General features: G+C 44.3%; 1 protein-coding gene across 2 annotated transcripts in view; it reads right to left on the bottom strand.

The window, feature by feature from the left end:
- Fbn1 (fibrillin 1) overlaps positions 1–27,796 on the bottom strand; it is a 209,795-nt gene that overhangs the window by 152,612 nt on the left and 29,387 nt on the right. For both annotated transcript variants that reach the window (XM_028858264.2, XM_028858265.2), the window contains 3 exons: positions 27,600–27,698; positions 17,519–17,614; positions 14,017–14,112 (listed from right to left, as the gene is read on the bottom strand). In XM_028858264.2, coding sequence (XP_028714097.1) covers positions 14,017–14,112; positions 17,519–17,614; positions 27,600–27,698 — 291 coding nt within the window. The remainder of the gene's footprint in view (positions 1–14,016; positions 14,113–17,518; positions 17,615–27,599; positions 27,699–27,796) is intronic.

Below are 27,796 nucleotides of genomic sequence, written 5' to 3' on the forward strand. Positions count from 1 at the left end.
TTTTTCGAGACAGGGTTTCTCTGTGTAGCTTTGCCCTTTCTGGAGCTCATTTGTAGCCCAGGCTGCTCGAACTCACAGAGATCCGCCTGCTCTGCCTCCCGAGTGCTGGAATTAAAGGCATGCGCCACCACCGCCTGGCCTTCCTGAGATTTTTATGTTGTTGGGCTGTGTAACTACACATCACCACAGCCACGCGCCACTCGCACACTCCACTTTGAACCACAGAATAAAGTGGGAATAGAGCAGATCCATGCTCTCAACACGTATTGAACATGTATTAGGTGTAAGGCCTTTTCTAGTTATGTGATAAGACAGCCCCAAATCTTTGTTCCCACGGAGACTTCCAGCTTTAAATTCTCAGTTGTTTCCACGCAATAGAAAGTCCAAATCTCCTGAGAAACAAACCCAACTGATCACAAGAAAGAAAGCTGATTCTCAGCCTTTCCCTGGCTCCTCATTTCAAAACCCTGTTCTCGCCTCATACCCTTAGGAGGCCGGCGAGGTGGCTTAGTGGGTAAAGGGGTCTGCTGCCAAGCCTGATGACCTGAGTCTGATCCCCAGAAACCACACAGTGGGAAGAGAGAACTGACTTCTGAACGTTCTCCTCTGACCTCCACACACGTATCATGTACATGAACACACACACACACACACACACACACACTCGCAAGATCCATCAGGACCACATTTTCTTCCTACTTAAGCCATGGCTCGATTTCCATGAGGTCTCACACCTCTTATATTTTAATGAAAACTATATTCACCACAGCCTCAGCCAGAGTGCCTACCATACAACAGCCCCTTACAATTAAAGACAACCTCTCCCAATAAACTCAATCCAAAATTTCCTAGTCATACAAAATTGAGAATTTTAAACACTGATCTACAGACTAAGAGACACAGGACAGAAATTACAAAATGTCAATCTAAAATCAAAGAGGTGTGGACTGAAAGGAAGGAATAAAGACAGTTAATCCCAAAGGGTTCATTAAAAATAGCTGATGAATCAGAGAGCTGGCCCCAGGTGCTGAGGGGGTGGGTGAATATCCCACTTGGCAATTGGGCTGTTTTTGAAGCCACAGACCTCATTTCTAGACCCCTCACACACACACACACACTTTGGGGTTGGTTTCTGGGGTTCCCTCCAGCCTGTTTCTCTTGGTCATAAAATAGGAGTAACTCCTGGGACGGGATGAAGTAGGGATGTCTATACACACTACAGATGGAAGGACCACGTAAAATAGGCTTCATGGAGGTAGAAGTGAACACTTTCCAAGAATTCACTGGCTGTGTTTGACACTGTTCATGGTTTCAAAAATTAGAGGATATACGCCACAATAAAACCTGTTATTTTTTATACTAACCTAAAAGAACCCCACCTACAAGGGACAGAGGGTAGACCAATCATTTCTTAATTCACTCACAAAAATTGTAACAAGTGCTTCCTGAGCTACGGGATGCTAGACATTGAACACAGGCAGTGAACAAGACAGACGGTCCCTCCTCATGGAATAGAACCACACTAACAAACTAGCAAGCCCCTATTTCATTCCTATATAAGCCACTCGGTGAAGCCTGGCTTCTCCTCTTGTAAACAATGGGGTCATTATCCGCTGTTTAATTTTCAATATCTTTTAGAAACAGTAAGAACTTGTCCTTCTAAAGCCCACAAAACCACATGTGGCATTCTTAAACATGACGTGACCAAACAGTATGTTGCTAGGTGGCTGTTGTTATTTCTCACATAAACTATTACAAATGTATCTAGTGACTGAGGAGGTGGCCTTGACTCATCCAAATAGCAAATGATTTATGGAGGGCAGAACTGCTGTTGTGACATCCAAAGGCGTTCCCAGGGGATAATTCTACAGGCATCTACTCAAAAGCATGCGTTGTCTCAGAATGTGTGGTGCCTAACACTTCACTTCCATGGTGTCCTTGTTTTTAGGTCACCCAGATTCCAACTTAATGATGGTTCCAGGGAGAAGCTCAGATCTGCATAAGCACAAGAATTAGAGAAAGAGCAATACAAGTAACAAAATGATCAAGAGCCCCCTCTGACTTCAAAGAAAACTGCTAAGAACTCTGTTACCTTCTCAGAGTCGGTATTTCAGACTCATCAGGGCATTTTTATGTCTGCAATCTGAGACTTAGGCTATTAATGTACTGAAGAAAAAATCCATTATATAGGGCTCCTTACTATGTCCAGACTATGGTACCAGTGCTTGTATCTTTTTTTTTTTTTTTTTTTTTTTTTTGGCTTTTCGAGACAGGGTTTCTCTGTGTAGTCTTGGTCCCTGTCCTGGATCTCACTCTGTAGACCAGGCTGGCCTCGAACTCACAAAGATCCACCTGCCTCTGCCTCCCAAGTGCTGGGATTAAAGCCATGCACCGCCACCACCCGGCTCCAGTGCTTGTATCTTAACATGCTGCATTCAGGTCCTTCTGTCCATGTTCTCCCATGAGAACACCTGTTTAGGAGCTGGAGCAATTGTATTACATCTACTGTTGCAGACACATGCTCTCTCACCAATACATCACAAATAAGTTTACATCGCCTCTCACCTTATAACCATTTCCTTTCCACTTAAGATACCTTAAAATGAGTGGTATGTGCATATGAGTGGTGTGTGCATGAGAGTGCTGTGTGCATATGAGTGGGGTGTGCATGTGAGAGCAGATTCTTGTGGAGGCCAAAGGTGCTGAACCCCTTGGAAGTGGTGGCTGTGAGTTGCCACCTGATGTGGGTGGTGGGACTAGAACATGGGTCCTCTGTGAAGAGCAGTATCCCATCTTAACTGCTGAGTCGTCTCTCCAGGACTAAGATGCCTTTTTGTTCAGGCTAAGCTTTGCAGAACTTAACACTAGCAAAGATGATGTGAAAGTTGTGGGTTTAAATTACTCCAGTATTTTGGTTTCCCGAGCTTGAGTCTTCCAGAACCAACATTTGTATTGCTTTGGAATAAAAGAAGAGTGGCTTCTGGTGCTGTGCCTGGAAACCTTTCTCGATCCCAACCAACCTGACGGTGCTCTTTGCACACTCGAGTTATCACCCCCACTGAAAACTGGGTATGAACTCTGTGCAGCTGTTGCGAATGTTTTGCAGTTGATTTTTAGAATGCCACATTTCTAAGGGTGGCACAGCTGTTGTTGGAATGTGAAACGTTCCCCAGAATCTCTCCTGTGTGACCTTGGTCCCCAGTTGGTGGCGCTGTTTTGGGAGGGCTGTGGAACCTTTAGGAGCTGGAGCCTCTTTGGAGGAAGTGAGTCACTTCTGGTGGGACTCAGGGTTTGTTTATCAGCCCTTCTTCCGGTCCACTCTCTGCTTCATGACTGTGGATACAATGTGACCAGCCACCTCCAATTCCTGCGCCATGCTTGCCCTGGTGGACTGTATCCTTTCTTAAACTACAAGTCAAATCAACTCTACTTTCACTAAGTTGCTTTTCTCAGCTGTGTCGCCGCCACTAGAATCAAAACAGACACATGGCTCCGAAGCATCTCATATTTTGCTGCTGGTTTTTGTGAAGTGGAAGGTTGCATTCAATTTGGCTGTATCTGTTGATAAGAGTAGTAAAACCTCTCATAAACTTTATCTGATGGTAGACAGCAAACACTTCTTAGCCATGATCAGCGTTTCATTTTATTGAGGATTTTCCTAACCTCTTTCCCCTCCATCTTTTGCATTTTGCCCTACTGTAGTATCAGTCTGTGTAACAACTGCATGGATAGCTGGGTGTGTTCAGGAAATGCATATGGTTGGTATTATAGTCAAGAGGACTGTTGGCTGCCTGTGAATAGATCCAAAAGAACTATACTGTTCAAATAAAATAACAAAACTTCCAAAGGAGAGGAGGGGTGATCACTGCGGAGCCTCTAAAGATGGGTCTAAATTCACTGGTACAGAAACTTTCATGAGAACATTTGTGAAGAGACAACACCCAGGCAAGATGACCTTCACTTAGAGGAGAGTGAGAACGCCAGGAATGCATCGTCAAGCCTTGCGTTCATGTTTAGTGCTTTCTGAATTCCTTCATTGAATCATCTCAGCAATTTCACCAGGCAAGTCCTCTCACTACACCCATTGTACAGATCAGGGAAGTAAAAGTACTGAAACACGGGCAGTTAGTTGCCCAAGGCCAGCAAATGGAAGGATTTCTCTCTGGGGCCTGGGCTCTTTCCCAAGTATTCCGGGAATGGTAAAGCAGTTAAGAAAATCTGCATCTCCTATATTAGCATTTTATGGTAACATTAAAATGATTGTCATACAACATTAAATTGGAATAGGGGCTCCCTTGGGATAAAGTGTAGTTCTGGGAATGATTTCCCTACTATTTCCTCTCATTCGTAGAAAGTAAAGAACAACAACCCCAAAGTCTTGAGGAGAGCCCGTAGCGAGTGGCTCGAGAGGAGGCCATGAAGTCTTCCAGTTGCTGCCTTCCACAGGCTTGGTGAGAGCTTGTCCTGCTTGGGAAGAGGTAACCTGACAGGAGGAAAGTGGGGCTAAGTGAAGTCCAAATGGCCAGCGCCTCTCCTGCTCCAGGTTCTGAGCTCTAAAAATAATATCCTAAAGAACTGTGGTGTTTAAAGGCTGTCTTCCTCAAGGAGGACAAGTCAATTCTCCTGCATGCTGTCCTCCACCCTGGGTCATTAAGACGCTGTGTGTGCCTCCTCTTCTCCCCACACTAGAGAAAGTTATAAACTACTTTCCTCTGTATACGTGAAGTTTGTAAGTCACATAAGTAACAACTGGATCGAAATTTACTGCTGAGGGATCTTGCGTTCCTTTGGTTTGAAGTTCATGAGACTGACTTAGAGGATGGGATTCTGAGACAGCGTGAGCATTCCGCTGTGACTTGAGGAGAGAACTGATTCCTCAAAAGCAAGCGTGTGCTTATAAAAAACACTTTCCCTTTGAATAAATGTGGCCCTGACTTGCCAGCCTTCACTTGCAGCCTGGTTCGGTGTCCTGAAACAGCGGGGGTCAACGGGGTCTCTGTGGGACCAGCAGGCAGGGGCAACAGCTTCCCAGACAGAAACAGACAGTGTCCTGTTTTATAAATTGAGTCCTTAGAATATTTTCATTTCCTGAGGAAACAAATATCCCAATCCATTGTCTACTTTTAAAGTTCCGAAACAGTTTAGAGCAAGGGTTGTTGCTGAGGAAACAAGCTAGTGAATGTTCCATTCATTCATTTCCTCCACAGAACCTACCCCCAACACAGACCAATGACAGGTGTCTACAGTCATGTCCGTAGGGGTATAAGGTATTTGTTAACCTCATGTTCAGAATTCTCATCTCAGGACATTGTATCAAAGATATGGTTGATATTTACTGGTTCTTCTCACCAGCCGCAATATTCCACAGTTAGAATATGTGAATCACCTGCTACTTAATAAAGTCCACTTGCTTGGCTGTGCTAGACTTGCTATTTGATGAGAAAGGAGGAATCTCAGGTACAGGCTTTTGTCTTTTATGGGGAGTACCAAAGTGTGGCTGAGACACCACATGTAAGCCAATATTTTATCAGCCTTAAAACTATAGCAACTTCTGCAATTCCCAGATCTTGCATTTAAAAAATACTAGTTTTTTAAGAGGGTGAATAAATTCATTCCTTAGCTATTCATAAACATCATTTAAAGACATCATCAGCATATATCATCTAAAACAGAGTCTTGGCCACCCAAATTCAAGAAAACTAAGAAGTCATTATAGGACTAAAAAGGCTGAAATGGGTTAATGAAATTCTTAAAGTGAACACCAAAGACAAAAAGTTTAATAAATGCATGAACCAACAAACTGAAATGTGTGCAGGGTGTGGGAGGCCAGAGGTGGTGATTCCAGCGGAGACCCCTGGAGACTGATGGGGTCAGATGAAGAGAGACAAGCCCAAATGGCTGTTACTCACACATGTAAATTTATGGTCAGTTAACCCTCTCAAAGAATGAGTGTCTATACAATGAGGCTCTTCCTCCAAAACTGCCCAGGTGTTTAAATGACTGCCTCTTCTGAATGGAGACAATGTAAGAAGCAGATGGTGAAGCCATTGCCATGGGCACTCGAAGTGACCTTCATCAATATAATCAGAATCTAGAGCTTCAGGATACGGAGATCAAAGATGCTAAGGGAGAGAAAGAGGATGAGTCTGGGTGGATGGATTTGAAAATATCTAGTTTTTAACCCAAACTGAGCCAACATATTTTGTTTTGCCCAGGAGTTCATATTCTACTACTCCTAATGCCTCTCAAAGAATAAGGATGTAGTATAGGGTTTCCAAAATGATATTGACCATGGAAACTGCTTTTCATGGACCCCTCTTGGGACTAATGCTCTACAAAAAGTACTTGGGTGCATCAGGTGGACCATAAATCTCTAGATGTTTATCCAATATACATTCATAAACCCCAAAGATGGACTCCCTAGAGACCATGACTGCCAGGGAATATAAGCACCAAGCATTCTATAGTACTCCCGACGGAGCATATAAACCTGGTAAGTGTCTCTAGACTGCAGTCCATAAGATAGAGCTGAAACAGTTTCAGAAACTGACTGACCTCTCCCAATTTATACATAGAAAGGACAGAAGTCATGCAGAACCACAATGAGCAGGGGGTGGGGGAGGGGATTTCAGAGAGACCTGTACCCAGCTCTACTTGGGAATGAGACCAGATGACCTTTAGGCTCCATCTCCACTCCCATAAAAGGATGCTTCCAGTAGGGAGTCCTCCTTTTGCCCCAGATCAAACTGAGTCTCTGAATATCTGTGCACTGTCTTCCCACCACCATCTGCCTGTCATCTTTGCTACTTTGCTGTCTACCACATGTATGTATGTATATATATATATATATATATATATATATATATATATATATATGTATGTATGTATGTATGTATGTATGCTGATGACAAGAGCCATGCATTACTTCCTGTTTCCTCACCGTGCATAGGTCGATGCAAGGCCTTTATTAAACACTTGCTGTAGTTGTTACATCTGACATGACTGCGAACAACTCTGTTCATCACTCATGCTGAATTCCAGGAAATGGTCCTGATCAAGAAGACTGATCAGAGGCTCATGGTCCTAACCTGTAGACTCGTTCACATTTTGAATGTCAATGCTGCCCTTCTTTGTTTTTCATGCGAACACTGCTTTCTGAAAGGCTGAAGGAAAAAGCAGCAGGAGGGAGAGAGGACCTCACTTAGGGTTGGCTGTGCACACCAGAAGCAAAGCTCTGGGCTGGGCTGCACAACACCTCGGCCATGAGCCACATATGCCTGTCTGATGCTTCAGACTGAGATGTGGCAAAACGTAGGTTTGGTTTTCAAAGACTTAGTACAGAAAAAAGAAAGGCATATATGACATTAATAATCTCTAATACTATCTATTAAAATTAGATATATTGGGTTAAAGTTAAATACACTTTAAAAGTAGATTTTGGCTTTTTCTTTCTTTCTTCATGTGGCTACTAGAAAAATTTAAATTATGACTTTTGGGCATTCCAGACTAAGAAGTTCCCCCAATATTAAATGTGGCTGCTCATTTACATAACCAGTTTTCTCTTTTAAAAGGTTCACAAGGGACCAGCAAAATGGCTCTAAGTGGGGAAAGCACTCGATGCCAAACCTTATTTCCTGCATTTGATCCCTGGGCCCCACATGGTGGGTGGTGAAAATGGACTCTCAAAAGTTGTCCTGTGACCTCCACAGGTGTGCTGTGGCATGTGTACAAGAACATGTACACACATACACACACACACACACACACACAATACATAAATAAATGTCAAGTTCACAAGAACTGAAAGATTAAAACTGGAAACTAATTGTCTTTGAGGATGAAATAGAGCTTGCAAACTTTATAGCCGTAGCACATTCCTAGTTTTGGGGCTGGAGAGGTGGCTCGATGACCATTTACTGTGCACACATAGGGACCTGAGTTTGGATCTCACATGAGAAGCCGTACAGTTGCAGGGGATCCTGTAAGCACAGCACTGCTTGGAAGGCGAAGCCAGGAGGGTTTCTGGGGCTTCCCGGCTGCCAGGACAGCTCCAGGTCAGGTGAGAAACCCTGTCTCACCAGGGCAGGATGGACACTGATAGAGCAGGACACCTGACATCCTCCTCTGGGACCTGCACGCACTTGAGCATATGGTGGTGTGTGTGTGTGTGTGAGAGAGAGAGAGAGGGGGGGGGGGGTTTAAATGTTAATTCTTTGCTAATAAAGAACATGTTAAGATGAAAGTTTCAAGTGAAGCACCAAGAGCAACAGGTGACACAGTCAAGGTGTGACACCATGGTGCAGCATTCCCAAAGGGGGATGTGAGGGTCCCTTCACTCTGTGAATGCCAAGAGTGGCAAAGCATCCAAAGTAGGTGGAGACAGGACTAGGCTATCCCAGGCACTTTCGGGGAAATTGGTGGGAGTCCACTTAATGATGCTAAGTCACTAACGAGGGTTCAAGATTGTTCCTACCAAACACACATACATAGGCCCTGCCCTGTGGAGGACACAGAGCACCAGGGACTGCCCTGTGTGGTTATATGGATGGGGACTCCAAAGATGGGTTTTCACTGTGCCCAAAATGGCAGTTTTTGGTGGCAAAAGTGAACAGGCACAAGCATTTCTAGCTGTGGGATACTAGAAGAGACGGTTGGGATGGGTGAGCTGGAATCCTTCCCCAGAGGCTGCCGAGGCAAAGGGAAGGCTAAAGGGAAGAGACCTAAGGAAGGCGAGGCGAGCCAAAGCAAGAACAGGAGCCTTCGCCCACATTAGGAAATCTGGAAAGGACCAGAAAATGCCCCACATCAACAGAAAAGCTACCCTAGGGTGGGAGAGAGAATCATGGTAAGTTTGAGATAGAAATCAGGCAATTTCTGATTGGACATCACCAGTCCTGTGGGGCATGTGTGCCCTTAGAACACAGTTGCTCAACCAGAAACATGAACGTCTTTGTCAACAGGTGTAGTTTCTGGACTGAGTCTAAGCAAGTCGGGCATATTCGATGATCTGCCAGCTGCCCAACTGTAAAACTACCTTAGTCATGGAGTCACCTTGGGGCACTCTGTCTCTTCACATTGTTGCTTCCATTAGATTAAATATCAAAGGTGAGGCTCGCAGGAAGTTTCAGCATGTCAGTGATATGGCTATTGCCTGTCACCTTGTGGGGGAATCGGCAGCATTCAGAGCTCTGACTCCTGAAGGCCCGGGTTGGTCTACAGCACTGACTCTGGGATCTTTAGTGACAACCTTTTAGTTAAAAGTGACACAGAAGCATGAGAGGAAACACCCCCAGTGAGAAAAAGAAGGTCATCTCCATTTCAACGATCCAGGAGAGTCAGGGAAAGAGGCACAAAAGACTCCTCCGTTCACCAGCTCTCTAGACTCCTCCATTCACCAGCTCTCTAGACTCCTCCATTCACCAGCTCTCTAGACTCCTCCATTCACCAGCTCTCTAGACTCCTCCATTCACCAGCTCTCTAGACTCCTCCATTCATCAGCTCTCTAGACTCCTCCATTCACCAGCTCTCTAGACTCCTCCATTCACCAGCTCCCTAGACTCCTTCAGTCTATGTAATGCTGCTTTCCGCTCTTTTCTGCTTTTGAATTTTTGGATTTTGGATTTTGTATTAGTGTCCATGACAAGTGGCACTGTGAAATGTTTTACTTTTTGAGTACGTCTTCTTCTACATAGTACAATGTTCTCCGGGCCTATCATTTGTGAAAAATGGTAGTTTCCTATTCCAAAGGTAGCTAGTGTTCTATTACACATAGGTGTGCCAGTTTCTCTACCCACTCACTTACCCATGAACATGAGGCCATTTCCACAACCCTAGCCACTGCCAATGATCCTGTAATAAGCATAATACTCTTTTAAGGGTTTTGTTAAACAAGTAAATTTTTGTTGCTCTTATTACCAACAAGTAAATGTATGAGAAGATAAAAGAACCACCCCACTATAAAAGTCATGCTATTGTGTCTATGCATACTGGAACGTTGTTTTGTAAACCCCAAATACACACCACAGGATTTATTTAAAACAGATTTTAAACTATGTATAGTTATGTGCACACCTCAGCACTTAGTGGGCAGGTACTGAGGCAGGAGGATTGCAAATTTGAGGCCAATCTGGGCTACATTACAAAAAAATGCTCAAAAAATAAAATTTTTATTGGACAATGTGGTGTATCTAGACAGAGCTATGTGATTGTCACAAATCTGTGTCACTATGCACTCATCTTTCCCACTCACTAGACACTATGGTCATTGCCCTTCTTGACTTTTTGTAATACTTACTGGTTGCTTAACATGTACATCTAATCAAAACCATTTTTATAACTTAAGAGAAGCTAAGTGATGAGGACCAGGACTCCTCAAACATCAAGACATCGAGCAGCCTAGTGGTTTTTTCACTATCACAAAAACAAATAAAGCCCTCCCCATCTGCATTACCCATGAAGCTCCCCCACGAGACAGGCCCATCAGTCATGGCGCCGGCACCATGCTACCTCAAGTGCACTGCGAGTTTTTCAACAGTGCTTTCCCTGCACTTCACTGATATGCAGCTAACAGCTAAAAGTGTTTCTGGTGTGGGTAAAGATTCCAGTATTGTCACTGCCATGGAGATAGGAGGAGGGATTTGTCAGAACAAATGCATCCAGATGCAGAAGGCTGTGCACATGCTCACAGTCTGTGTAGTCCTGGGGAGCCCATTAATATATACAGCAACCAGAGCAGATTTGCTCTTTCCAAGAGTGGACTTGCGCCTTTAAATCAAAATGAGAGAAAATTCCAGAACCCTGTGTTAGATACATCCAAGCAATAGTCAAGGCTACCTTCTTTTGGTTTTTCAAATTATTTAAAGGAAACGTGGCTGAACTGTAACATAGAGGAAAACTACCCTCCCAGCCTTAACTTTTTATCTTTAATAATAATAGTAAATGTTATTTTTATTATTATGCTTTTTGAAACAGGGTCTGAGGTAGTACAGGCTGGTCTTGAACTCACTATGTAGCCAAGGTTGGCATAAAACCAGTAAGAATGCTAAGCTGTCCACACACAGGCAACAAACACTGACTTACTTCTAGAATATATTGTTCATATCCAATGGTATATCTCTAGATCTCCTAAAGATTAGACTAACCCAGTTCACATCCACGGGTCATTGACTGCACATCACGCACTAGGGATATTGAATCCATAGTTGCTCCTGAGCCTACATTCAGTGGAGGAAAAGGCAATCTGCAGTTTTATTATAATTTAGTGGGTGCCATTATCAGGAGGGCAGGGAGAAGAGAAGGGAGAGGGAGGGAGGGAATGAAGGAGGGAGGGAAGGAGAGAGAGAGAGAAAACACAGCTGGAATAAAGGCTTCCCAGAAGTTCATTTCCAAACACAAAATGCCTCATCTCAGTGAAAACAACACAACTAACCTAAGCAGTTACTCCATTAAATACAAAGAGAAGCTGTCGCTGCTTTGACATGGACTGTCGTGACAGGTCCTGCACATTCATCTTCTGTTCATGAAATCACAAACACATAATTGACGAAAGGACATAGGACCCCATTCTTTAAAATCCAGACTTCTAGAAGAGCACAAAGTAGTGAAGAGTCTAGAAAGGAAAATGCATTCTGCAATCCAAAAGGCACTCCCTCTTCCTGTGAGAGAACAGGCGTCCTTGTCTCCCTTCCCTAGCTGAAGGTCAGTGCTGTGTTTCTGGGAGAACAATGGGGGGTAACAGCTAGGGAAAGTCCACTTCCTCTCCCCAACCTCCACTTCTACCAGTATCTGGAATGCTGCCATAACCACTACTACTTTGTAGCCAGATCCTTCCACACCTAAACGAAGGCTACTTAAACACACCCCAAACTTGGAGACTCCACAACAAAATATACAAGTTTTGATTAGGAATTTAGCAACTTCGTGTATTCGGGCCATTTCTTCATCTTTGGCAAACATCAAATCTTTGAAGTAGTCGTGGGCATGGATCGGCAGCCCGCCTTGCTTCAGGTCGCCCGCATCAGCACCGCCCACTATGGGCGCCAATTGTTCTTTGCAGCCAACTACTGATCACTTTGTTCAAAGAAGAATGTTTTATTAATTAGTTCTCCAGAACAAATTAAACTCAGGAGCAATGGTTAAAGAGTTCCCTTCACTCACCACCAAACCACACATCAACAATTTTAATCTACAGCATCTTCACCAAGCAAACAGTAAGGCCACAGAAAGCTACTACCTACTACAGGTTGTACTCTTATTGCTAAGGATGCCAATGGATGTGTAATTAGCTCTAGGGCAATAATATACTTGTGCAAGTTATAAAGGGAAACTATTTAAACAAAGACTCCAAAAGAGTGCCAAGATGCAGCACAGTGGTCATGCCAATTACATGTCACATGGCATTACTCTGGGTGGCCTGAAGAACAGAAATACTGTATCATTTATCCAGCAATCACAGAAACAGAGTTGCTTATCAAAACATCAGTTTGTTAGAAAATAACTGAATTTTGGTCAACATGGACAAGTTGAAAAAAACTAGAGAACTTCTCACATACCACAATGCTCTTTGTTTCCCTCGGCTACAGAGCTTAAGTAACACACGTCAGCCACACAATGCCTAACCTTTGCTTCTATCTTAGAACAAGATCTTTATACAACTTTGGAGAAAAGTGACCATTGTAATTTTGAAAAGTTCTGGGGAATTTTCTTTTGTTTTTATTTTTGGAGACAGGGTTTCTCTATAGAGCACTAGCTGTCCTGGAACTTGTTATGTAGACCACTCTGGCCTTGAACTCACACAGATCAACCTACCTCTGCCTCCTAAGCACCAGGGTTAAAGGCATGTGCTACCATGCCCAGCTCCTGGGGAATTTTCAATTGCAGTTTTTTATATAGCACAAACCTTTTAACCTTCACTAAATAACCAAGAATGGGGCTAGGGGTAAGAGCACTTGTTAAGCAAGCAAGAATCACCAAGTTCAAATCTCCAGCAGCCATATAAAAGGTGGGAACGCTCTGACCAGTCAATCTATTCAAAACAGTGAGCTTCATGCTCAGTGAGAGAACCCAACACCATTACATAAGGTGGAGAAGGAGAGAGAGAGACACCAATATCCTCTTCTGGCCTCCACATGTATAACATGGGTGTGCACATACGTGTACATACAATATATAACACATAGACAATTTTTTTTAAATGCCAGTTTTAAAACACAAGAATAGAATAAGAAAAATTAAAACTAGAAATGATGAGAAAATGGTTATGGCTGTAGAGACAAAATTATTAACAAAGCCAGCATACATTAAGAACATTATATATCCTTGCATAACAAAATATCATATTTGCATTGATAGCTAGATAAAGCAGGCAGAATTTTTCTTTTAATTGATAGCAGCAACAAGAATTAAATTTGAAAACAGAAAATCCAGATTCACATGAAAGTTTATTGATACTGCTTTGCCCTTGAGGCCATTGCTAGACATCTCTGAGCTTTGGTCTTCTTGTAGGCGAAGGTGAGGGTGGTTGTCCACACTTCCTGGGCTGTGCTGAGTGCATGGTCATGAGCACACTCTTAGCAGACCCTAGGCGCCCCCTGCACTGAACTGTGAACTCCAAGTCTGTCACTCTGCCAGGGTCAATGGCTCTTCATGTGTGTTTTTCATTCTAAATGTTTCCCTTTCCAGATGAGTGCTTGAGTGGAATCATACCTCCAGTGTACCAGGGTCATGTGAAGTTCAATAGTTCACCTTTATGGGAAGTGGTTCTCTTCGTATCTCAGTGCCCGCTCTTCTTACATATAAGCTCACTATGGAATACTACATCCTGATGCCAAGAACTGCTGAGTAGCGCACAAACTCAGAGCCACTGTCTTGGCCTCCTGGAGACCTCAGTGACAATTCCGAAGTCATAACACCCAGCCAGCCAACTTCAGGAAGTAGCTACATACTCAATGCCAGTGTAAGCCAGTAACATGTTAGTCACCAGAATGCCTTTATACAAATCACTCAAAATCACTTTACCTCTTTCACACTGGGGTCCAGTAAAGCCGTATGTGCACGCACACCGATTTGGGGCCACACACCTCCCTCCGTTGAGACAGCCACTTTCACAGACAGCTGCAAGATAAGGAGAGAAAGTCTCACAACGATGCACTTGGACCCCCCAGAAAGGGGAACAAACATGGCATGGACGATCACCCTGCTGTCTGCTTTGAACAGACATTTCCAGGTGCAGATCCTTATAGGAACCTCCCTGGACAGGTGACTCTGTACCTGGGTTACTCTACGGTCTCATCACGAGCAGCCCTGAGAAATGCTTTCAGTTCTGCATCTAAAGTGGCAGCTTCTAACCGACTTCACCAGATGCAGACTGCACGTGAGCAAGTAGACTCTTGCTCGTGATTAATGTTTAATGTTTAGAGGGTTCCCCTGAGGAGCAACAAATCCCCGCTGACGGCACCATTAACTGCAAGTGACCAAATGTTAATGCTGGGATTCAGCCATTTAAGCATTTAATGGTCTTAATGGATAATTAGGATACATTGGAGAGTTGCAACAAGATCTAGGACACTACTGGTAAGGCGTTCCTGAAAGACTAGTATAGGAACATGCTAGTTGCCCTCAAAAAAAAGCATGACTAAGAACCGAGAGCTTAAGTCCTCCTTAAGCATGATTTGGTCCCCCCCTGCACCATTTCCTCTAACTCTTGTGTGGGTGGCCTCATTGTAAGATCTTCATGGGTGGTGGATAACTTCCCTGTCCTGGTTAGCTTTTTGTCAACTTGACACAAGCTAGAGTTATCTGGGAAGAGGAACCTGAATTTAGAAAAAAACCTCCAACAGATTGCCTATAGGCAATTCTGTAGGGAATTTTCTTGATTCGTGATTGATGTGGGAGGGCCCAGCTCACTGTGGGCGGTGCCATCCCTGGACAGGTAGTCCTGGGTGCTATAAGAAAACAGACTGGACAAGCCATTGGGAGCAAGTCAATAAGCAGTGCTCCTGCATGGGCCCTGCTTCAGTTCCTGCCTTGAGTTCTTGCCTCCAGGTTCCTGCCTTGAGTTCCTGCTTTGACTTCCAGTGCAGTACTCTGAAATTCTTCACTTCATATCCCTCCTTCCTCTCCCTTTTCTTCTCCACCAGGTTTTATTTTGCTTTTTTGACCAGTAAGTCACTTCTTCATCTCATCATATCTTAGCATCTGCTCTGCCCCAGGAGGCCTGAATGTACACACTTCTTAGTACCAGAAATTGAGACACGAATCCCTTCACCACCATAAAAATGGAGAGGGTTCCGGTGTCTACCACTCTCCTTTGCCTCTTGACTCACAGTCAGGGCATAATAGATAGGTTGAAGGAGAAAACAAGATGAGAAAGTGCTTAGGCCAACTCTCACGTTTTACAGATGACAAAGCTGAAATTTAAGAAAGGTTTTCCAGGTTGCGTTCATTGACATCCATCCATTCTGGGCTTTGGGCTAATGTTCATCAGGGAGAGATGCCTGCAGATCTCCTGACTCCTTCCAAAGGCCAAGGACTCCATCCCCACCTCTCCTTCTGCAGCCTGAACCATACAATCCCTCCTACTTCCAATTTTTCCCGGTCAGAATGATCTTTCTCACTGTAAACCCTTGTCAAGTAAGGTTTAGAAAGCTAGTATATCATAGTGTTAAACACACAGACTGTGGTGTGAGGCCACTGGATGGAGCTCCAATCCCAATCCCAACCCTGCTCATTACTGCCTGTGGATCCTCAGAGAAATATCTGAGCCCTGACTTCCGGGTCATTAGAGGCAATATGGGGAGCTTCCAGCTCAAACAGTTGTTACATTAAATCAGTTGTACTGGCTGAGTTTTTTGTTACATTTTATTGACTGAGTGAGTGAGCAAGTGAGTGGGCGAGTGAGTGAGTGCGCACACACCACAACACACATATGGAGGTCAGAGGCCAGCGTGAGGAAGCTGATTCCTTCCTTCCACCATGTGGGTCCCAAGGCCTGAACTCAGGACACCAGGCCTTGGTGACAAATGCCTTTACCAAAGAATCACTGTGCCAGCCCCAAGAATGTAGCTTTGAAATGTACCTGCCGCATAGTAAGGCAGCATTGGTAACTCAGCAAGCACAGTTCACTGCTATTTTGTGTTATCGTTACTTTTTTCTGTCTAACTTGCAAAAAACAGTAAACCTATAAAAAAAAAAAAAAAAAACCTTGGCCCATGGCTTCCTGTCTGTCATATTCCCCCATCGCCTGTCCCCACACTTCATCTCTAGCATTAACAAAGCACCCCCTCTAGCCCGTGCTCCATGGAATGTGCTGATCCAGGACTTCAACCCACACTGGGCCTTTTGCTTAAAAGGTGTGTGACTGACTCATCACCTGATGGGGTGAACTCCTACACACCCCTCAGGACAGAGCCCAAGATCTATCAGTCTGAGCCTCCTTGATTCTCTCTTCTCTCCAAGTTGGGCTGCACAAAACTCAATATTCTTGCCACATAGCAGCATGAAGGTAATCACTAGGCATTACGTAAATGTTGGTTTATCTATGGTAGCATTTTCATCATAGAAAATATACATACAACAAACAGCAAGACTCAAAACAACATGAATAATAACCATTTATTAAGTAAACATGTATATGGAGTTAACACAAAACTGTGGAATAATTAATTACACAAAAACACTAAAAATATTCAGTATAAAAGATCTTGGGCCTAGAAGGGAGCATTTTGATCATAAATTTATGGATTGTTTTACTGTTGTTATCTTGGACCCTTCCCAGACTTTCTATAGGGTGAGTAGTTCATCCTGCAGTAATGAAACAGCTCGTAGGATGAGCTCCCATCCTAGGCAGTCTGCAGGGACTGGTAGAGTGCAGACACAATCAAAGGTGCTCGTGAGTGAACCAGTAAGCCAGACACACAGAGTAAACACTGCAGTGCCAGAGTCTATCTTGGGGAGCAAGAGAGAGGCAGACATTATTAATCCACATAAAGGAAATGTTTGGAAAGAAAGATGAGATTCACTTTAAAATATTTTTGAGCTGTTTCCTGAAAATGCAGGTAGAGACAGTCAGGAAATCAGAGGTGGGTGTTTGGAACTAACACTGGGCTTTCTTTTTGAAGAGAGGAAAATGCTCTAAAACCAGTGATGGTTGCCCTGGTAGACAAGCTAACATTATGGAGCCCTATAATTTGCAAGGGTGGAGTGCGTAGTTTGTGAATTAAGTAATTAAGAAGAAATCTGTACCTGTAAGTCTAAGGCTTGAGGCCAGGCAGGTGGTAAAGGCAAAATACAAGAAAGTGAAGCACACAACTTCCCATCAACATCCAGGATGGAAATCTGGCACCGTTTGGGGTGATCTGTTCATCTGTACGGGTCCCTAGACATCTGCAAAAATGTGGTGTCCCTGTCCTCAAAGCAAATTCTCAACACTGGCCTCGGATTTCCACAAGTCTATATATGACCAGCATCTACCGCACCACAGGTCTACATATGACCAGCATCTACCACGAGCTCTACTCACGTTGTCCGCAGTGTGTGCCAATGTACCCCTTCTGGCATAGACAGTGGTCCTCGTTGCAGCTACCTCCATTCATGCAGCGAATGTTACAGTGTTGTACTTGAAGGAAAAAAAGAAAAACGATTTAGTTTTGCAATCTGAGCGCACAGAGGGCAGCCTTTCACTAGAGATGATTTGTAGCTATTTGACAAGAGAATGAAATAATTTATTGGGATCGATACATCATGCAGATAGCAGAAGGGTTCTAATTATCAGGACTTGTTATGTTATGTATAAAACCATTTACAGTGCACTGTTTTCTTGGCATTGGCTTCCATGGGGCTAAGTGACTTCCCTAATTTAGCAGAACTTACAGCTCAGTGTCATCTCTGTAATGTATACCAATAAGAAAGGCGTCCCCAAGTGAAGACACATGACAAGGTTAGGGTGGCAATGATTTCTGTGAAAAGATTCAGAGTCTGAAGCATCTGGCCATGGGGACAGTCAGATAACAAATTCTGCCAATTTTTGTCCCATTTTGGTGGTAGGATGGAAGGATATACTAGAAGCATTAAATAGCCAGAATGTTTGATGGGTAAAGATTAGGGGTGCTCACTGGATTGAACTTGGAAAGAGCTGTTCATTTAAACTGTAACCTTAATCTAAAGACCACTGATATTTCAAAGTCATTCTGTGTCACATTCTCACCTACAGAAGTATGCATTCCCAAGCTCTAGACTATGGCTGGACACCATTAGACCTGAGACAGTGATACTCCAAGAAGTACAGTCTTAAAAATGACTGACAGACTCTCCTATGAGAGAAGGTAACAGTCACAGTTAGGATATGCTCCCTCTAGCATGCAGGCTGTCTCTATTTCAGGAATGTGGATGTACTGATAGTTGGTCCCCACTCTCTAGAGACAATAACTACCCTACCTAGAGAAGACGAGGCTTGGCTAAGGACAGCATGAGTCCTGTTGGCATGCCTCTACTCTAGGAGGCCATGGTTGGGCCATGGAAGTTTGGCTTCTTCTGACCTACCCTAAGTATGGGAGTCAATTCCCAGAGGAAAGGACCCAGTGGCTTTCTGTCTATGAAGAAGCAGGAACCAAGGGCTATGCTGATGCTCATTCTCCGGCTGTCCTCCTGGGATGTGCAGGCCAAATCTTCTCCCCAGAATACAGCCAAGTCCTCCCCACAGCCAGCCTCATCAGTGAGAGGTCCTAACAGCAGTACTGGGAAGTGACTGCTTGACTCTGGGGAGGGGAGGGGTGGAGAGGGAGATGGGGTTGAGGGGGAGGCCATTTGTCTAATGAGCTACAAATAGTCTGAGGTCAATCATAGCCTGACAGCAGGAAAGGAAAATTCAAACTCCAGTGCGCCCTCTTAGACACAAAGGGAAGTCAAGTTGAAAGTGATCTCCTTTTCAGGACTGTTTCTCTCTTACTAGAATATCATGGAAGGCTCCATTTCTCCTGAACCAAAAGATCCCTGCCTCCCAGCACTCAAGGCCTCTTCAGCAGGTCCCAAGAGCCCTTCAGAGCTCCTGAAACACACTCCCGACCCGGGAACCCATCATGCAGTCCCTCGACAAATACGTCTGAAAGCCTACTGTGTGTCACGTGAAGGCTAGGCCCTCTGAGCTGGTCTCTTCTGTTTCTGTCCCTGATTCTTAGAGCCCAAACTAAAGTTCTCATCAAGTCCCACTTGTCTCCAAGACCCTTTACATCTTTCTCCATTCCCTTGCTCTCCTGTGACTTCTGTTCTCTCTTCCCTCCCACACCAGATGGGAGGTGGTAAAGGTGAATGCCTCTGCGAGTGCGTGCCTGAGTGTGCACATGTGTGTATTTTCCTTGCTTCTCCTTTCCCTGACTCATTTTTCTTGAGCGTAGGGAGTGTCATGACTATCAATTACCTCCCTCAGTGTGCCCAGAGCGGCACTTAATTCTGTCGGCTTAGCTCTCGCCACCTAGTAATGGCCCTTGATGAGCAGCTGCGGCTGAGAAGCTGGCCTTGTGTCCTCCGTGCTTATACAGCTAAAGCAAAATTATTCAGATATTTTTATCGTTTCTTCCTCCATCTACAAAAGCTAATAACCACCACACCCACGCTTGAAGACCCTGCTACAGACGTCAGGCAAACCAACCCCACAAACCGTTCCTTGAGGCTCCACTAAAACCTCTCAGCCAAGTGCTTTTTAACTCAAAAGCTATCTACAAGCACACAAAGGGGGAAAAATGTGGTAAAAACTTTGGATACTATTCTGAGTGGGTCAGGAAATGGTGCACAATTGCTTTAAAATTTGGTGCTATGCTTAGTTCCATCCTATCTTAGAAAAACAGAGAGGATTGGGAAAAGGCAGGAAATGACGTCACCCTTAGAGCCAAGTCAGTGCACAAACTGATTTCAATTAAAGTGGTTCATGCCAAGACCTGATTTCCATTCCCACATGAGCAACAAAGCCACTTAGCCACTTCGAGATTTCCAACAGAAAAAGAACAGAACTACCAGGGGCCTGGACGGTGGCGTCCCAGTCGCTTGCTCAAACTGAAAGTCCGAACGAGGCCTCCTTTCCAGGAAGAGTGATTACGTGTACATTGAAATGCGACAGATCAAAAGCCTCCCTTGATATGGCTTTCATTTCTTTAAACCTCCTCTTTCCAGTTGAAACTTTTCCAGGTTAAAAATATTATTTCTCTTTTGAAAAACAAAACCACCCTGGAAGACTGGTAAGGCCGTGAGTCCTCGGGTGCGGTGTTCAAGCAAGGTTACCAGCAGAATGGAGGCCTCCATCACTGCTATACCATGGATGGGTCTTAGAGCCCAAAGAAAAGGGCTTCTTCCAGAAGTGGGAGTGAGCCTGGCATAGGGGCTTATTTCTGAAACATCACAGCACTTGAGGCTGAGGCTGGAGTGTTGGCATGAGTTCAAGGCCAGCCTGGGCTACACAGTGAATTCCAGTAACATACAGACGGATACTTTGTCTCTAAAGTTATTTTTAAAATGTTGGCACAAACCCGCATTTCTGTGAGAAAATGGAAGAACTAGATACTTGGCCTCACCTTTGTCACCCACGCTGGAAACAGTTTAGAGAACCCGGACCCACAGACAGGTTTTCATTTAGATTGAATCCTGCCACTGGTGCCTAGTCTAAATTTACTCTCTAATTTAAACAGGAATTCCAGATGCTTTATAATTAGCAGACAAGAGCCTGTGTGATGAAAAGAAAATACGCACAACTGGAAAGCAGAGATCTGCTTGCACTTATAGAAGCAAGTATCCTTCGCTGGATGTGCTAAAGGCCTAAACTCAACCTGTGTTGAGACTTTACCGGAAACGGAATACTAGGAGAGTCTGGGCTTTCTTGGGCAAGCTGAGGCTGTCCTGGGCAGTCAGATCCCCAGTGAGAAAGCCCCACTAGAGATGGTGGTCTCAGACCTTTCCACACCAGGCTCCATATCCTAGAACTAACAGAAACTGTCAACATTTACCTGTATCCACAAAAGGTCCCAAAATAAAATTTGCATCCATTGCAGAATCAGTCAGTCTGTTTGATCATTCAACAAATACCGACTGATCATCTTCCATTGACAAGGTATCAAGAAGAGGACAAAAGCCTCTCTTCAGCAAGCACAGTACAAACTCATTAAAATGACTAACTCGAAAGGAATGACATTCATGCACCACAGAAAGGAAGAGATGCTGGTTGATATTTGGCTCTCAACATCTCAGCAATGAGTTCCTTTGGAATGTACTAGGCTCTGAAGACCAACCATCGTGTCTAGGCAGACTCAGCCAGCAGAGAGAGCACTCAGGGCAAATTCCAAATATGCAACTGTAGGCTGAATGTGTGTTTTAATTTCGTCTTAGGGAAAAGCACAAACAAGTAAATGAAATAACCAGACAAGTCCCTGGATCTACACCTGAGACAACAATCTACCAAGGTGGCCCAAGTCACTACAAGACAAGAAGAGTTCTCATTTGAACCGATAATTCCCTTAGGTGCATAAATACTCATACACAGCTTAGAACAGGACCAGAGCATCTCAGAAAAATAAGTTACCTGAGCTAGAAAGGGTCCAGGAAACAACAAGTTGAGTGACATCTGTGACAAGATGTTTCCATAAAGTCTGAGCAGACAGCAAAACAATTCACCAGCCCAAAGGGTAAGTCTGGGCAGCTTTTAGGTACTCGTCCTTGTCAGTGGAAACCCTACAGACCCCTACCATGCTTTTCCCAGAGTCAAGCCTTCCAGAGCACCTACAGCACTAACCTGTCTTCCTCTGAGCCCACTCACATTCTGGCACATGGCTGCACCACCCTCTCCATCTCCCTTGGTTTTCCTACGTTCTCAGACCTATCCTGGAAGTACAAGTGTCCCAGACTCAACTGGAATGGAAGTAAACAGAAAATGACAAAACTTGACAAAAGAGAGCTTCTACTGGATGGGAACACCCCTCAAACTGATGTGCAGATTTAGTATCATTCCTATCAAGATCTGCAAAGGTTGTGGGGGTATAGATCAGATCCAGCTAAACTTTTTGTGAACAGGGAAAGAACTGCCAAAACAGTTCTGAAAAGGAAGAAGAAAGTGAGAGGTGAGCTTATTTTATCACGTGGTGAAGGGATCAAGGTTGTGGCAGTGCAGAAGGGATAGATCCGTAAAGGTAGCTGAGAGCCCAGACCCACAAAAACATACCCAGTTGACTGTCGACGAAAACACACAACTAATTTTCGTTCGTCAGATTTCTATCACTATATCAAGCATTGGATTCAGTCAACCTGTAGTGGGACAAGGGTTACTCGGGCTCACAGCTCTGGAGACTCCACTCTGCAGTCTTGGTCCCATTGTTTTGTGTCTGCATAGAAGCAGCACACTGGCAAGAGTGTGTGGTGGGGTGAGATGACGCCCTTGGGGGAAGAGAGCAAAGGAAGGCAAACAGAGGACTGAAGTGTCACAGTCACCTCTCAGGACATCCAGGGACCCCAAGACCCCTCCTTAGGGAGGTCTCATCACTCTCCTTGACCTTCGTAAGACATGTAAGAGGCAAGCCACAGCAAAATCAAATGCCCAAAGGATAGAATTGTGGATTTCACTGGAGCAACTGGACGTGCATACGGTAACAACGGAATCTCACCTCAGCCTCACACTTCACGCAAAATGTATCTCCACTGTAATCACAGACGCAGATGTAAAACTATAAACATGTAGAAACGAGTTAGAGGAGAATCTCTGCAATCTAGCACTAGGCAGAGCATTCTTGGACAGGACACCAAAAACGTGAAAGAGCAAAAGAGAGGCTGATAAATTAGAGTTCGCTGGCTCTAAAAACTTGCTTCGCGGAAGAGCTGATGCACCACCGATGACAAGAAAGCCAACTCTGGAGGATGGCTTGCGAGGAAAGAGATCATACAACAGACCGCACTGGGATTGGGGCCTATGCAGCTCTCAAAACAGTCACAAAGAAGCAATGTAAGGGAGTCTAGACACAACAAATGAAAGCGCATCGCCGGCCGGCAAAGACACACAAGAGGCAAATGAACGCATGAGAGGGTGATCAACAAACAAACACACGGAATGGTCCTCAACACCGTTAGCCTTCAGGGAAATGAAAATTACAACCCCAACTAGATATCACCACAAACCTGAAACTAATCAGAATAGCTGAAACTCAGTAGGGAAACAATGTTGAGAGCAGGGAAGGACACAGAACCTAGATCATTCATACTTGGTGGGGAGAATGTAAAATGGTGCAACTCACACCAGCTGGCTACCCAGTACTAAATGCTCAGTCCTAAAAAACATACACACAAGTAACATTATCCTGACTAGGCAGGTTTTATGTATGTACTTAGGGAAATATATATGTGTGTGTGTGTGTGTGTGTGTGTATGTATATATATATATAGTATATATATATATATATATATATATATAACACCAACTAATGAAAAATGAGGCCATGAACTTAGAAGAGAGCAAGAAAAAGTTTATGAGAGGACTTGGAGGGAGGAAAGGAAAGAGGGAAATGATGTAATTACATTATAATCTCAAAAAAATAAATTAAAACTGTACAATTGTCCAAAAATAGTTTGACAGTTCTTAAAAAGCTAAATCTGTCACACAACTCAGAAACTGCTTATTTGGGGTGCACACGCACACACACACACACACACACACACACACACACACACACACACACCCCAAACCCTAGCCCTTGAAAAAGTGTAGAAGTCCTTCATCAGGTAAGTAGCTGTCCACTGTGGGTGGCACCATTCCCTTGCTAGGATCCAGGACTGTACAGAGATGGAGAAAGCAAGGCAAGCAGAGGCATGCGTGCATTAAATTATGGCTCTCTGCTCTTGACTGTGGCTGGGATGTGACGATCGATTGGCTTCAAGCTCCTGTCACTTTGACCCCCTGCCATGACAGACTGTAACCTGAGATGTGAGCCAGATAAATCCTTTCTCTAGGGTAGTTTTATTATAACGGTGGGAGACAAAACTGAGACAGGTCCTTCCAAAGAGGACCAGGAGCCTGTTTACCCCACTGTCATATGAGCACATAAAGAGGGCAACAACGAAGGAAAAATATGCCCTTATCAGACATGAGATCTTCTAGGGCAATTCTGATCTTGCAAGTCCCAGTTTCTAAAGCCATAAAATGAAGTTCCATGATATTTAGTTGTGGTAGCCTGAAGCAGTTTTCTTTTTTTTTTTTTTTTCAAGATAAAATATTTTCTAAATTTTTATTTATGTGTATGTGTGTTTATCTGTGTGAGTGTCTGAGTAGACAAGAAGAACGTGTTCCTCCTGGAGCTGGAGTGACAGACAGCTGTGAGTCCCTGGTGAAGTGCTGGAAAAGGAACTCGGGTCCTCTGCAAGAACAGCCAGAACCCCTGGAACGGCCATCTCGCCAGCCCTCTGAAGAATTTATTTGTTCATTTGTTTACTTGTTTATTTGTTATGTGTGTGTGTATTTTGTCTGCACCACGGAGGCCAGAAAAGGGTGTCCGATGCCCTGGAGCTGGAGTTATAGGTAGTTGTGAGTTACCATTACGGATGTTGAGAACTGGACCCTGGTCCTCTGCAAGAACAAGGAGTGCTCTTTACCCCCGAGCCATCTCTCCAGCCCCTGAAACACTTCTTCATCCTAGTTATCATTACAAGTTGATATATATTTGCAAATGTATGTGTATATACATATTTAAGAAGAGTTGATGTCAACTCAGTCAATAAACATTATAGGACTTTAAAAGAAGTAAAACTGCTCAGGACCCAGCCCTAGCCTCAGAAACTGAAGAGGAGTTCTAAACAGAGCTGGAATTAAAATCCAGAAACAAACCAAAAAGACATGGCTCTGACTTTGGCTAATCTTTCTTTTGCTCCTGTACCTTAGTGGCCAGTGGCCAGAGTGGTGCTGAGTCTGAGGGAGCTGAGCCTTTCCGGTCCCGTGAGAATTTTGCTGGCTGTCGTTCAAAACCTGTCGAGAGCTGCCTCTCCGTTCGGGTTCCACAGGGCGTTCGAGTCAAGCACCACCTGTCAGAACAGCTTCCTTCCTCCCTTTCCTCAATCAGATGAGGACAATAAGAGCTCAGAGGCCCACAGTTGCCGGCCCTCCATCACGCCATCACATAATAAGTAGAGTTTTTTTCATAGGCTACAGTGATGCAGTGATCGGAGACAGACCTATCCAACCTGCAGCCTGCAGGCTATATGTGTCCCAGGGTAGCTATTAATTCAACCAAATACATTTGTAGATGACAGCATTCTAGCCTAATATCAAACAGTTAGACACACTGAAAACTGACCCCTCTTAGCAGAGCAGGTAGCTGTATGAAAGCATCTCGCTGATTGATGGCTATCCCGTTAGCAGGAGAGTCATCATGTGATCTGTACACACTGATGAGTATTACAGGCTGATCACACCCTCTCTAACACAGCCCACCTATTCCACTAAACATGGTTTCAAAAGGCCAGAAGGGAATTTTGACCAACCTCAGCTACACTTAATTTTTTAAACAGTGCCATCTTTAATTTTTTTTCAAGCTCTTAAGACAATGTTAATTCTGAGAGTCCAAGACAATCATTTTTAAGACTCTATATACCTCAAAGATCTTGATGAAGTGATAGCCTCTTCTCTATCTACACACAGCTCCTGGGCTTTGCCCAGTGCTCAGGCAGGACAGACAGATCTGAAGTTTCCAGAAATCATCATCCACAGGGCTCAGCAGACTCAAATCTCTAGCTTAAACCTGGCCTAGGGTCTTGCTGCTCTACTCCTTCCAACCTCAAGGCTAGCTGGAAGCATACCAGGACCACACAGATACCACCTCTGGTCTCGTTAAAACCCTGTCCATGTCTCATGATTTTTACTCACAGAGAAGTCAAGAGCACTCACATTATCATTGAATTAACTTTCTATCTGGACACTCAGTTGTAATTTTTCTTCCCTTAAAGTGCTAATCAGATAAGAGGCCAGTCTAAGGGAGGGTTTTATTCCTCTCTTGATAATCATGCTCTTTCCAACACGGATGCTATCTCTCCTCGGCAGCAGTCTGAGGTCTTTCTGGTAGAGGTAGGGATGTCCTGTATGTGCCTGAAACTTCCAGTTGACTTCACTCTCTCTTTCTGTTCCTCCAGCTCGGGTGCGCTTGATGGGTAGACTCTCCTTGTACACGCAAAACCAAGCTAAGATCAAGTAGGAATGTGCCATACTCAGTATGTGGAGTGAGACACCCAGCCCATGAGGAAATTGCTACCCTGATCTCCAAACAGCTTTATTTAGTATTAATCCATCTTTGATTGGGTTCCAGCAGAAGCAGACAATTTCAACAAAGGTAGTTTGCTTGGGAGTGATTCCAGGAAGCACCACTGTGGACTGAGGCTAAGTCCTTGGTCAGGAATTAGAGGAGACAGTACATCACAAATCTCAGAGCTATTCAAACTGGGAGCACAGAAGCCAGAGCGCTGGTCCAACACCCTCTCCACCAACCTCTCACTGATTGAAAGTTGATTCTGCGTCCACTGACCCCGAAGCCCTTTCACTTACTCTGCTCTGGACCATCATCCCTGGAGAGAAAAATGTTGACCAAGCTTTCAGGCCAATTTCATGTGCTCCCCTGTGAGTGCCAAGGGAGGTGCGTGGGCACCAAGATGGTCCACTGTGCCAGACAATCCATCTGAGCCAGCTAATGGGCTAATAAAAGCCCTAACTCCATATGAGGCCTCTGAGCAGAGAGGGAATCTTGACACACTGTAGTCTCCACGTACACCAGATGGAACAGAACACACTCACTCCACCCCAGTGATCCTGAAAATGTCCTCAAATGTGGACTGGCAGTAAGGGGGGGTGCGTTTTCTCCCCCAGAAACTGGGATGAAATAGAAATACACATTTGTTTTGCCTTGGCAGTAGTTGGGATATCGAGGGCTGTTTATACAGACATGAACTTTAACTTTTTAAACAACTAATAAGGACTCGCCTCCCAGCCCCCACATTTCCCCATTCCAATACTTTGGATACCACACTTAAAGTAAAAGAAACAATGAAACCAGAAGGCAATGGCTCTCTAGCGTCTACTGAGTATGTTTATGTGGCCAGACAGAATAAATGCCATGTCTTATGTCATGTCTGTATGTCACTGTCTCTCATGTTTTCCTCATGGAGAGGCAAGTCTCTTGAGTTTCAAATAAGTTTTTCATCAGATCAGTTTCATATTTCAGTAGCACAAAAAAAAAAAAATGGCTAGTTTCCTGGAGCCAAAAATGTTCATTATATGATCATTTCAGTGACTGGCTTCCTCCCCCAGCGTTTCCATTAGAGATACAGAGATGAATGCGGCTGTACTGACATACAAGGCCATCATGTTTATGCCCTTCCTACACCCCAGAGGCAATTTTCCTGTACAGGGTGAAGGAGGGAAGTGGGAGGCTAGATCCAGTAGCGTCTTTCCAAGAATTCTGGGCAGAGTAGAGAAGGCAGATGTTCTAGCGGGGGGAAAAATGTATTGCAGGGAAAGAAAAAACCTAAAAGCAAATTTAGGAGAAAATAGGGCATAACCACATAAAATAATATCGTCTCTAATGACATGTTAGACTCACTGGATCTGGAGCCACAGGAAGGCGATATCTGACCGGACGGGCAAGTGCACATATTTGGCCTCGAGCAGAATCCATCCCCACAGGAATGCCGGCAAATGGCTGCAAATGAAATCAGAAGTCTATCAGCACACGAGTTCCTCAGCACACAGCTAGGCACAGGAACTCAGCGCTCAGATGAGGGGCCTGGACCACTGGCC

Source organism: Peromyscus leucopus, chromosome 4, assembly GCF_004664715.2.
Source record: "Peromyscus leucopus breed LL Stock chromosome 4, UCI_PerLeu_2.1, whole genome shotgun sequence".
Classification (NCBI taxonomy): Eukaryota; Metazoa; Chordata; class Mammalia; order Rodentia; family Cricetidae; genus Peromyscus; species Peromyscus leucopus.